At 45.9% G+C, this 12,985-nt stretch overlaps 2 protein-coding genes across 2 annotated transcripts in view; both read left to right on the forward strand.

The window, feature by feature from the left end:
• Positions 1–5,686, forward strand: part of LOC125178627 (multiple PDZ domain protein-like) — a gene marked incomplete at its 5' end in the record, with an annotated part of 12,731 nt that extends 7,045 nt beyond the window's left edge. The window contains 3 exons of the mRNA XM_047882840.1: positions 735–841; positions 1,711–1,958; positions 5,654–5,686. Of these exons, the coding sequence (XP_047738796.1) occupies positions 735–841; positions 1,711–1,958; positions 5,654–5,686 (388 nt within the window). The remainder of the gene's footprint in view (positions 1–734; positions 842–1,710; positions 1,959–5,653) is intronic.
• Positions 5,687–5,786: 100 nt separating this feature from the next.
• The window catches only part of LOC125178628, a 49,483-nt gene continuing 42,284 nt past the window's right edge, over positions 5,787–12,985 (forward strand). Inside the window, exons 1-7 of the mRNA XM_047882841.1 lie at positions 5,787–5,840; positions 6,370–6,444; positions 6,851–6,940; positions 9,060–9,431; positions 9,822–9,911; positions 11,009–11,117; positions 12,139–12,230. Coding sequence (XP_047738797.1) covers positions 6,403–6,444; positions 6,851–6,940; positions 9,060–9,431; positions 9,822–9,911; positions 11,009–11,117; positions 12,139–12,230 — 795 coding nt within the window. The 5' untranslated portion in view covers positions 5,787–5,840; positions 6,370–6,402. The remainder of the gene's footprint in view (positions 5,841–6,369; positions 6,445–6,850; positions 6,941–9,059; positions 9,432–9,821; positions 9,912–11,008; positions 11,118–12,138; positions 12,231–12,985) is intronic.

A 12,985-nucleotide genomic window follows, 5' to 3' on the forward strand; every position in this document is an offset into this window, starting at 1 on the left:
CCATTGTCCCATGTCCCATTGTCCCATGTCCCATTGTCCCATGTCCCATTGTCCCATGTCCCAACAATTTCGCGTTGTCGTTATCGGATTAATTAGGCAGTGGACGCCAGCGCCACGTCCGATAATTCTCCGATAATCCTCCAAAGAAACAAAGTAAATGTATGGCTTAAAGGTACAACTAATTAAAAAATGACCACATGCCAAGCAGGTTGAGCAGATAAGAATGTGCAGTACATTCCGGTAAATAGGTATAAGCAGGTTGTCGGCAGAAGCCTATTCGTACAGGTTTCCACTGTGAACACTTACATTATTATCCCATGTTCATTCTTGTGGCAGGTTGGAGCAGGTTCCCCGCGCGGGCAAACCTGCTTCCACTGTGTACGTACCCTTACGGTCGACGCCGTAGCCTCTACCTGTATTGTAACTCTTGTGTTGCCACCCCGTATATAAGATATGATATCTAGACATATGATAACATATCTTATATCCTGATAAATGTGTCTTACTTATCCTTCACGACCTTTGTCACGTAACCAGATCCTCAGGTAGAGCTTAATAAATATGATCTGGCATTACCATGCAGTTATTGAGCCTTGCACCGTACATTGCCGCCCGTTATTCAATTATTTATTAAATATTAAGCTATATATTAAATATTAAAATAATTGGTGGCCATTGTTACATAATTAGGACGTCCCTCATGTAACCCGTGCTGATGGCCCGTTGTGTGGCAGGGACGGGCGGCTGCGGGAGGGCGACCAGGTGCTCAGCATCAACGGGCAGCTACTGACGACGGGCGTGTCCCACCAGCAGGCCATCGAGGCCCTCCAACGGGCCACAGGTACGTCGCGGGGCTGCTGGGGACACGTGTGGGTAACGGGCCCTCCAACGGGCCACAGGTACGTCGCGGGTCTCCTGGGGACACGTGGTGGGTAACAGGCCCTCCAATTGGATAAAAAACGGGCTCCGCTGCGTATAACGGTCCCCGCTGCGTGTAACGGGCCCCGGCAGCCATGCAGTCTTGAGCAATAACCTGTTAATAATTCAATCCATCGGTATTGAGGTGACACTAATGGCCCGTTAACCTCGAACTTAGCGACGTTAAGCAAAGCTTTAGTCAATTTAACTTGACAACTTGGCCAAAGTTAAGCCTTGAACCACATATGTCCTAAGCTAATGATATAAAGTTAATACTTAAACATCTTCATATTCTGATGTTGTTGTTCCGGATTCACGTTTATGCGCCTCCAGATTTATTAAATTTCTACCTCAACCTGAGGACGGGCATTCCTTAATTGACTAAGTGTGTGAGGCATAAGCAAGACACCTTCTGTCTAGATAACATATCTTGATGCAGGGTGGCGATACATGAGATACAGTACAGTATACGGGGTGTTATACATTAGAGATATATTAAACGTATAGGCTAAGACGTCCACCGTTAGGTTGCAATAACTCTAACGCTAGTTACATCGCGATATGCTTGTCAGCTTCAGGGGGACTAAGGTTCCCAGCACTTTTATATAGTCTCGGCTTCCGCCCGCTGCTGAGGTCTTGATCGCGGGATCTGTCACGTGATGTTGTCCAGACGCTGACTCAGGTCTATAGTTATTTTCTATCAATCTATCACGTCTAGTGATTATTACGTCTCAATTATAATGAATAGAATTACCACCGTACATTGCAATACAATCTTAAACACGTTTCCAGACATCGTTGAACTGGTCGTTGCTAGAGCGCCCCAGCAACAACAAGAGTTGCCGGAACCTCTCATCCAACAAGACCTTCAACAACAACAACAACAACAGCATTTATCCCCTGTTCTTGATGCTGAACAAGAAGAAGAGCAACAGGACCAACAGTTACTGCAAGAGGAGCCACAGTTACTGCAACAGGACCAACAGCTGCAACAGGACGCGACAGGAGCGGCTTCTGTTGACGCCAAGCCAGACATGGTGGTGAGTCTCGTGTCAACTCGGAGAAATGATTGGGTCATATTGTCCAAATAGTGACGCACTTCCTTACTTACCTACTACACTAGTAGAGAACCCTATTGAAATTTAGAGGCTTGAGTGACCCTGCATCAGGGCCGCCTTGGACTCGGACCGCACGTAGATCAGCTTCTCTATGTCCGATTCGGCGCAAAGTTCGAAAGACAGCCTCAGAGACGCTTACTATCTCGGTATGACTCGGCACGGCCGACTCTTGTCATAGGGTACGTACACAGTGAAAGCAGGTTTGCCCGCGCGGGCAACCTGCTCCAACCTGCCACAAGAATGAACATAGGATAATAATGTAAGTGTTCACAGTGAAAACCTGTACGAATAGGCTTCTGTATTCTATGGTTTCAGGCGCCAGCCTGAGCAGTTAACCAGCACACTGGCAACCTGCTTTCACTGTGTGCGTACCCATACTCTCAGGCGACTGTAAAGCCGGAAATGAGATTCTAACAAGAAATTTATTTCGATCGGGTGGCCAATCAGACCCAGAATAACTTTGCGCCGAATGTAGCGACTATTCGGCCGAAGCCTATGCGGTCCCCGAATTTTGTTAGGGAGGGTACATGAGCCCTGTTGCCGGCACAAACTGGGTCAGGATGACCCACCCAAGGGGCAAGGAGTGCAGAGCTATTTGGACAAAGACCTTCTAAATCAATAACCTTCTTATTAAGTTCATATATAATATTAACCATAACTTAAGTGGAAAGATAACTATCACTTTAATACGTGCCATCTATTAATACTTAATGTACGTTAATATTGTTGCAGAATACAATTCACTGTGTAAAACTGCATGGCTCTGTTATTTCTGTGTATTGTATTGCCTGGCGTGTAGGCGGAGTGTGTGGAGAGCAGGAGCGGCGTGTTGCGTGTTGCTGTACACGGAGCGTTGCGTGTTGCTGGTGGGGGGGTGTGTGGGGGAGGAGGGGGGGCGTGTAGGGGGTGATCGAGCAGGTGGCCTCACGTCGCCAAATGTCTGAGGAAAAAATTTAATTTTTGTAAGTTTTGAGCTTCTTAACCTCCCTTTTATCCCCTTTATACCCCCTATATTCCCCTCTTACTCCCTTCCCCCTAGGAAAAACTTAGGTAGCTTAACCGTGATGGCGGCGGAAAACAAAACTTTCCCCCCGCCTTGCGTAACCGCCGAGCCAACTTGGAAATTCGCTCCTAACTTCCCGATGATGAAAAAGAAAACTTTGTTCGGCCTAAACAAACTGTGTTTGTTTTTGTTCGGCCTAAACAAACTGTGTGGCGCCCTAGGCACTAACAGGGCTAAATGAAATTAAATTAAATAGGGGTAAAACACAGTTAAACTGGGCAAGAGGATGGAGTGTTAAATGAGGATAAAATATAGTTAAACTGGGGAGTTAGGGGAGGGGGCGGGAGGATTTGGGGGAATGAAAGGTTGTAAGTTGTCATTAAATGAGGATGAAAGTTTGAACTGGTCGGGAGGAAGAGGGGAGGTAGAGATATGATGACGTCACAATGGGGACCTGACAACTGTGTAATTAAATGGCGCGTATGTGGGGCCAGAGTGGGACCCGCCCTGTGGGGCCAGGGTGGGACCCACCCTGCGGGGCCAGGGTGGGACCCACCCTGTGGGGCCAGGGTGGGCCTTTTCCCTGCAGCTTGCATGCACTTGATCTGGCCTCTCTGATGGTGATTCTGTTTGTGCTGCTTGGCTGTTTGTGTTTTCTTTTTGTTTTGTGCTTGTGTTTGTGTCCCTTGTGTTTGTGTCCCCCTTGTGTTTGTGCCCCCTTGTGTTTGTGTCTCCTTGTGTTTGTGCCCCTTGTGTTTGTGCCCCCTTGTGTTTGTGCCCCCTTGTGTTTGTGTCCCCTTGTGTTTGTGTCCCCTTGTGTTTGTGCCCCCTTGTGTTTGTGTCTCCTTGTGTTTGTGCCCATTGTGTTTGTGTCCCCTTGTGTGTGTGTGTCCCCTTGTGTTTGTGTCCCCTTGTGTTTGTGTCCCCTTGTGTTAGTGTCCCCTTGTGTTTGTGTCCCCTTGTGTTTGTGCCCATTGTGTTTGTGTCCCCTTGTGTGTGTGTGTCCCCTTGTGTGTGTGTGTCCCCTTGTGTGTGTGTGTCCCCTTGTGTTTGTGCCCATTGTGTTTGTGCCCCCTTGTGTTTGTGTCCCCTTGTGTTTGTGTCCCCTTGTGTGTGTGTCCCCTTGTGTTTGTGCCCATTGTGTTTGTGTCCCCTTGTGTGTGTGTCCCCTTGTGTTTGTGCCCATTGTGTTTGTGTCCCCATGTGTTTGTGTCCCCTCTTGTGTTTGTGTCTCCTTATGTTAGTGTCCCCTTGTGTTTGTGTCCCCTTGTGTTTGTGTTGCACGTCACTAACCCCCGTCCCTGTTTGTGCTCCCAGCACGTGCGGAACTTCTATGCCAAAGTAAGCCTTCACTGCCTCTAGTGCCTTCACTGCCTCTAGTGCCTCTAGTGCCTCTAGTGCCTTCACTGCCTCTAGTGCCTTCACTGCCTCTAGTGCCTTCACTGCCTCTAGTGCCTTCACTGCCTTTACTGCCTCTAGTTTCTCTCCTGCCTCTAGTGCCTCCAGTTTCTTTCCTGCCTCTAATGCCTCTAGTGCCTTCACAGCCTCTAATGCCTCCAGTTTCTCTCCTGCCTCTAGTGCACTTGTGCACTTTCTGCCTCTAAATCCTGATTGTATTTTGCCTAGATTAAGTTTAGCCTAGATGGTGTTTTACCTAGATTGTGTTCCGCCTAGATTGTGTTGTGCCTAGATTGTGTTGTGCCTAGATTGTGTTGTGCCTAGATAGGTGGTGCCTAGATTGTGTTGTGCCTAGATAGGTGGTACCTAGATTGTGTTGTGCCTAGATTGTGTTGTGCCTAGATAGGTGGTACCTAGATTGTGTTGTGCCTAGATTGTGTTGTGCCTAGATTGTGTTGTGCCTAGATAGGTGGTGCCTAGATTGTGTTGTGCCTAGATAGGTGGTACCTAGATTGTGTTGTGCCTAGATTGTGTTGTGCCTAGATAGGTGGTACCTAGATTGTGTTGTGCCTAGATTGTGTTGTGTCTGTATTAATTTATGTCTGAATGACAATGGTGTTGATACTCGACTGTCTAGATTGTCAGTTGTTTAGGTTTAATCACTCCTAGATTCTTGATAATATTTCAATACAAATGCTTGCCAAAATCTAAGTCATATCGTTCCAAATATTTTTCTGTTAATTTTCTTTATGATGACTGCTGACTATGTAAAGTATAGTGTGATGTATGGGCGGAGTATTGTTATCAACAAAGTATTTCCATTAGCGCACTCCGCTGCTGGCGCAACGGTCAGCTGGCTGGTAATCGTTGTTACTTGTAATGTAAACCATTAACTATATATTTGTTATAGGTAATAAAATAATATTGATTATCTATTAATATTATCATTTTTATTAATTAAAAATAATAATAGTTTCTATTATGTTCTCTCGCCCGCAGTGAGAGAACATAATATTGTTGTGATTAATAGAGTACCGTATGCGTATGGGCAGCATGGAGCGCAATGGGCAGCTTCTTAATAGTCGTTTTAACTTGTATTGACAACCATTAACTATATATTTGTTATCTATTGTTAATAAAATAATATTAATTACCTATTAATATTATTACTATTAATTAGAATAATAATGTCTATTATGTTGTTTCCGGCGCGCAGCTTATGACGGGCTGGGCGCAGGTTTATTGTTGATAAAATAATATTAATTACCTATTAATATTATTATTAATTAGAAATAATAATAAGGTCTAACCTGCCGGGGGGCGTGGCGGACAGGGTGGGTGCCGGGGGGCGCTCCACGGGGGTGGTGGTCAAGACCATCCTGCCGGGGGGCGTGGCGGACAGGGCGGGTGCCGGGGGACTGTATCTTATTCACCCGGCATGTTCACCCGTCATGTTCACCCTTCATGTTAACCTGTCATGTTCACCCGTCATGTTCACCCGTCATGTTCACCCTTCATGTTAACCTGTCATGTTCACCGGTCATGTTCATCCGTCATGTTCACCCGTGACAGCTGGCAGCATTACACCCGTCATGTTCACCTGTCATGTTCACCCGTCATGTTCATCCGTCATGTTCATCCGTCATGTTCACCCGTCATGTTCACCCGTTATGTTCACCCGTCATGTTCACCCGTCATGTTCACCCGTCATGTTCACCCGTGACGCTGGCAGCATTACACCCGTCATGTTCACCTGTCATGTTCACCCGTCATGTTCACCCGTCATGTTCATCCGTCATGTTCATCCGTCATGTTCACCCGTTATGTTCACCCGTTATGTTCACCCGTCATGTTCACCCGTCATATTCACCCATCATGTTCACCCGTGACAGCTGGCAGCATTACACCCGTTAATCCCCCTCTCCCCCGCAGGACGGACGCCTGCAGTCTGGGGACCACATCCTCATGATCGGCGCCGTCAGCCTGCGGGGCCTCGGCAGCGACCAGGTGGGGGCACGGGAGGTGTGGGAGGTCATGGGGGTGTGGGAGGTCATGGGGGTGTGGGAGGTCATGGGAGGTGTGGGAGGTCATGGGCGGTGTGGGGGGTCATGAGGGGTGTAGGAGGTCTTGGGGGCGTGGGGGTGTGGAAGGCACGAGGTACAGTGAGGGTCATAGGGTACATGGGGTCATAAATTTCTCGCCTGATTTTCACTCAGGTTTTTTATTAGCTCAATTTGTTCAATATACGCTCAATTATTAATGTTAAGCAATCGCTATTAACGGCTATAGGCGCTGTTTTATCATGTTAATTTATTGTATATTTTATTATTGTATACCTATTAATTATTACTATAGATTGATTTACATCATGTATTATTATATATCATGCGTCTATAGCCTCCATCTGCTCCAGGTGGCGTCGGTGCTGCGGCAGAGCGGCAACCACGTGCGCCTCATCGTGGCGCGCCCCATGGAGCACCCCACCGGCCCTCCCCTCCAGCCCGTATGTTCCATCTCCCTCCAGCCTGTATGTTCCATCTCCCTCCAGCCCGTATGTTTCATCTCCCTCCAGCCCATATGTTTCTCTCTCTCCAGCCCGTATGTTTCTCCCTCCAGCCCGTATGTTCCCCTCCCTCCAGCCCGTATGTTCCATCTCCCTCCAGCCCGTATGTTCCATCTCCCTCCAGCCCGTATGTCTGTCTCTTATACACATCTAGATGTGTATAAGAGACAGCCTCCAGCCCGTATGTTCCATCTCCCTCCAGCCCGTATGTTCCCCTCCCTCCAGCCCGTACCTCTGTCAGGTCCTACATTAAGCGCCTACAGACTTATTATATTTCTACCTGAACCTGAGGACAGGCATTCCTTGACTAGGGCGTGAGGGATAAGACATCATCTGTCTAGAGGAATTATCTTTATACGGGGTGGTAATACGTGAGTTATATCACAGTTATCAGTAACGCTAGCAGCCAAACCGATTTACGAATTTTAGAGTCTCTTTACATCCATAAACTTAAACCTAAATTGAATAACCAATCCAGCTCTTTTCCTCTTTCGATTCTAGGTCAATAGTTTTTTTTTCCTTTCTTTCCTTATCCCTTTCACGGGTAAGTTACCATATATGACCACTTGAAATCGCGTCACAAAAAGCCTCACCACGGCTTCCTGTTTGTTTTTGAGGCATCCTTATAATGCCTCAGTCAATCACTACTTATCTGACCATCGTTCTATCTATAGCATCACCAGCTGCTAAGTCCACAAATTGAAATATGAGCATTTAAATGAAGGTTTTGACTTGGACAATGGAACTGACGCTATTTCCGCATTTTCTTCAAAAGGTGGAAGTATCAATATATAGGTATATTTATTTATTTTGGCAACTTGATTAAATTTAATTAAATTAAATTTTTATGTTTCTAATTTTTCATTTGCATAAACTAAATTTTAATTATAAAGAAAAATTTTGTGTACTGATCGCATTTATTGAATTCTTCAAGTACGATTTAAACCTTCAATAGGCAAAATTTGCAAAAATTCATTTAAATAAATATATTGTATAATACTTCTTACTTTCTTGAAATGGTTTCTGAAATATTAATTTCTGGATATTTCAATGCTTGCCCGCTAAAGGGTTATCATTTTCTAAATTTATTTACTAAAATTGATTTCCAAGTATTTCCAGATGTATTCTACTAGCTGATGATGGGCATAACCCGAAACGTTTTGTTTTATTTATCTAGGACTTCTATTCAGTAAAATGTTTTATGCAACTTTTTTGGTTTTAGCCTTTATTCTTAAACTGAGAAGAACTCCTCGAGATATTGTGAAGTATAGGGGGTGGTGATACGTGAGTTACAGTACAGTGTATACGGGGTGGTAATATGTGAGTTATATCACAGTATACGGGGTGGTAATATGTGAGTTATATCACAGTATACGGGGTGGTAATATGTGAGATATATCACAGTATACGGGGTGGTAATATGTGAGATATATCACAGTATACGGGGTGGTAATATGTGAGATATATCACAGTATACGGGGTGGTAATACATGAGGGATACGGTACAGATGCAGGTCTAATAAGACGTCGACCGTTAACGGTCGGACTAATTCTAACGCGAGTTACATCGCGGAGCGCTTATCAACTACTGCGGGGGCTTTACTAAGGTTACCAGCGCTTTTATAGACTTCTGCTTCCGCCCACAAGTTCTTGTCCTCGCGACACATTTGCTGTATAAGCTGTCGACTCTGCATCTGAGGCAAGCTCTCAGTGACACACAGAGCTTATAGCTAACTAGGTCTGCTGGTCTGATGGTCTGTTGGTCTGCTAGTCAGCTAGTCTGTTGGTCTGCTGGTCTGTTGGTCTGCTAGTCAGCTAGTCTGTTGGTCTGTTGGTAAATAAATGATGATTTGTATTCACAAACTTCTCTCGGACACCTCCCCCTCCCTCCAGCCCGTACGTTCCCTCCATCTCCTGCCTGAACATCTCCACCCTCTCCTCTCCAGCCCAATATTTTGCAACAAAATCTAGAATTGAATTTAGTTCTAATAATAATTAAAATTCTAGATTATTAATTTAAAATTTAATCTCTGTCTTCATTAAATGCCCCCCCCCGCAGGGGCGCATCGCCCCCGTGGTGGAGACGCGCGTGCTCAATGACCCCGAGGAGCTGGACCGCAAGCTGCAGCTGCTGCAGGGGGGGCTCGACCCCCCGCAGATAGCCGTGCTGCCCCCCGACGCGCCCCCCACCGTCACGGTACAGAGGGAGCTCGACCCCCCACTGCCCCCCGACACCGTCATCCCCATCATCCTGCAGCAGACCCCTGATATGGTGGCTGATACGCTGCAACATGACGACCTGTTGCTGCAACAACAACAGTTGCAACAGCAGCAACAACAACAGTTGCAGCAGCAACAGCAACAACAACAGTTACAACAACAGCAGCAACAGCAGTTGCAGCAACAGGTGCCTGTTTCTGCAGTGTCAAAGGTGGGTTAAGTTCAGCCCTATGTAACTCTATAGGTGTTCTCCATAAGTTCTAAGCGTTATCGATAAGTAATTTTAGGCGTTATCCATGTGTAACTCTAGGCGTTATCCATATCCATATGTATTTCTAGGCGTTATTCATATGTAATGTTAACGCCTTAAGCTCAGTGCACCTTTATTAAATGTTTAATATTATCCCGCAAGTGTTTAATAGTAACATGTAATTTTAAATGACTTTCCACGGGTCAAGTTTGATCAATTTTTCTGCTTGGTAGCTCGAATTACAATTATAATACTGAATATATTTTAGTTATAATTAATAATTATAAGTTTAGTTATCCAAAATGTGTAAATCTTGAGTTAATTAAATGATAATGTTACCTCCCCCATAAGACGGTTGCCCTACCCCCCGAGACTGCGCCCCCTGCCCTCCACCCTGCTGGGGAGGTCAATGGGGACGCCTCAGACCCCCCCACCGAGGAGGTGGGAACCTCTCTTATTTTTATCAATAACACAAATATTTTATGTAATTACTTTTCATGTATATAATAATGCACTAATTTTGTATGTGGGCTGCGTGGGCCTAAGTCTCAAATATTATCTGTAATAACATGCACATTTTATTTAAATGCTATGGATTACAAGGTCAGCCATATTTATGGCAACGCATATTTTTCTTATTTCTCAATGAAACAAATAGCTGAATTGATCTTGTATTGGATGAGCTAATGGCCAAGGACTATCTAAACAATTCTCAAAAGTATTTATTCTCAATATGACCGCCATGAACTAACAGACCGTCATGAACGAATGAGGCTCGAAAGATGCCGTTCAGTGACGAGAAAAAATTTGACATTGAACAAAGCGTTAACCGTCAAAATGACAGAGTTTTGAGTCGAGATGGATTTGTGGCAACCAGAACAGCAACACGACGTCAAAATCCCATGTCCGTGATGGTTTGGGCCGCGGTAACAGCCACTTGGAGGTCCCCACTCGTTTCTGTCCCCTCAGGAGTGAAATTGAACAGTCATCGATACATTTCGGACATTTTGGAAGCTGTGTTGTCATCTTGGGCCCGTAAACACTCACCATGGAGTTTTCAACAAGACTGCCCCATCACATGGCTCAAACATGACCCAAAACAGGATTCAGGGTCACAGCCCAGCGTTCATTAGCAAAAATGAATGACCCTCAAGAAGCCCTGATTTGAATCCTCTCGACTTTTCTGTGTGGGTTATTTTAGAGAGTAGGGTCTGCAGAACACCTCATAATTCTTTGGATAGTTTCAAGTCTAAATTGACACGAGAATGGGACTTGATCCCTCTAGAAATGCTGCGTGTCTCCTGTGAAGCTTTCCTGCGCAGATTGGAGGGCGACATTAAAAATAAGGCTGGTCATATTGAATAAATATGTCTGAGAGTTGCTTAACTAGTTACTGGCTATTAATTGGCTCATCCAATGAAAAATTTATTCACCTCTTTGTGTCATTGAGAAATAAGAAGTAAGTGCGTTGCAATAAATATGGCGGACTATGGGTGTGCTGGCGGGCAACAAATATGACATGGTGTGCTGGTGTGCAGGAGTGTGGAGATGGCCTGGAGCTGCCGGAGATGGAGGTGGTGGAGCTGGAGCTGGTCAAGGACAAGCAGGGACTCGGCATCACCATCGCTGGATACGTCTGTGAGAGAGGTGGGTCATGGGGGGTGACGGTGGGTTATATTCTTTAGCCCCGGCAAACATGTCGTCCCCGCCACCAAAGTCCCGGGGCCCACCAGTCTGTGATTACCGCGCATTTGCCCCCAATCGGGCCAAATTAAGTGCTCCGTCAGGCCAGCTGAGGCCCTCAGTTGGGCCAGCTGATGCCCTCAGTTGGGCCAGCTGATGCCCTCAGTTGGACCAGCTGATGCCCCACTAAACGTTTCATCGCAGCACAACTTCATAGCCTTGCCAACGCTGTACTATTACATATGTATCATATTTAGTATATATAACGTAAATAAAATATATTATATTAATAACTGTTATGAGCACACGACGCAATGCGATCACTCAGCCGAGTTGAACTCAGCTTCGCAGCTTCAGGCCGCGGATGTAATATCACTTCAGGCACATAGTAAAATTACGTAAATATGTTAGCGCACAGCGTCCGAAATTTGGTTGCTCTAGTGAAACTTAGTTCTAAAATCTGTCGTCTTTCGATGAGTGTGATGGATGAACGCTGGAAAGTACCTACACGCGCTAGTTGGTGTAATATAATTTAGTGATATAAGTACTTATATCATTAGTCTGCTTATATCGCAAGTTCACAAGGAATTTAAAAGCAAAGAAAACGCCAAGAAAATTCACCATATCAATATTGAAAACGTTTCGGAGTCCAGCTCCATCATCAGTTCGACTAAACTAAAAATGAATAAAATCACTTTAAAAGTCAAAATTCAAAGACAGACATAAAAGTGATGAAATGATGGTAGAGAATTATTGCTAACTACGTTAGTGGAGGGCGGGATCATGTCATGCGGCGCTGAGCGCGTTGGTCTACGACAGGCAGTACCTGTGTGTGCTATACATAGTGCAGTATATTCAAGTGTAGATTATACAGTACACAGTACACGTGCCCGCAGAGGAGCTGTCGGGCATATTCAAGTGTGCAGTATATGTCACAATATGTACAGTACACAGTATGTACAGTATACAGTACATGCCCCCGCAGAGGAGCTGTCTGGCATCTTCGTGAAGTCCATCAGCCCGGGCAGCGCCGCCGACCGCAGCAACAGCGTCCGCCTCAACGACCAGATCGTCCAGGTGGGGGGGGGGAATGAGGGGTGATGGGTGATTGGGTGGTCATGAGGGGTGATGGGTGATTGGGTGGTCATGAGGGGTGATGGGTGATTGGGTGGTGATGGGTGATTGGGTGGTGATGGGGGGTGATGGGTGGTCATGAGGGGTGATGAGGAATGATGGGTGGTGATGAGGGGTGATTTGTGATTACGATGGGTGATTGGGTGATAAATATTGGTGATTGGATGATAAATATTGGTGATTGGGTGATCACGATGGGTGATGGTTGATTTAGCAATGCAGTGGTAGCGCTATCGAGATGAGAGAAGTTAGTCGCGGGTTCGAGCCTCAGAAAGCTCAGTTCATTTCTCGGTGTGACTGGTGGGCGGCGCTTGGTAGCCGTCAGAGGTGGTGCCTGCAGCATGGCCCTGAGTTGTGTGCTTAAACGAACTCTGGGGTCTCGGTTATCTGGGGGATCTGAAGGTCTTAGGGTGTTGCTTTGGCTGTGGGGAAACTTGCATGATGGGTGATGCATAGTGAGTGATGCATGATGGGTAATTCATGATGGTGATACATGATGGGTGATGCATGATGGGTGATACCGAGTTTACATGATGGGTGCTGATGGGTGATGCATGGTTCACATGTTGGGTGCTGATGGGTGATGCCGGGTTCACATGTTGGGTGCTGATGGGTGATGCCGGGTTCACATGATGGGTGCTGATGGGTGATGCCGGGTTCACATGTTGGGTGCTGATGGGTGATGCCGGGTTCACATG

The sequence above is a fragment of the Hyalella azteca genome, unplaced genomic scaffold, assembly GCF_000764305.2.
Source record: "Hyalella azteca isolate HAZT.00-mixed unplaced genomic scaffold, Hazt_2.0.2 contig11444, whole genome shotgun sequence".
Classification (NCBI taxonomy): domain Eukaryota; kingdom Metazoa; phylum Arthropoda; class Malacostraca; order Amphipoda; family Hyalellidae; genus Hyalella; species Hyalella azteca.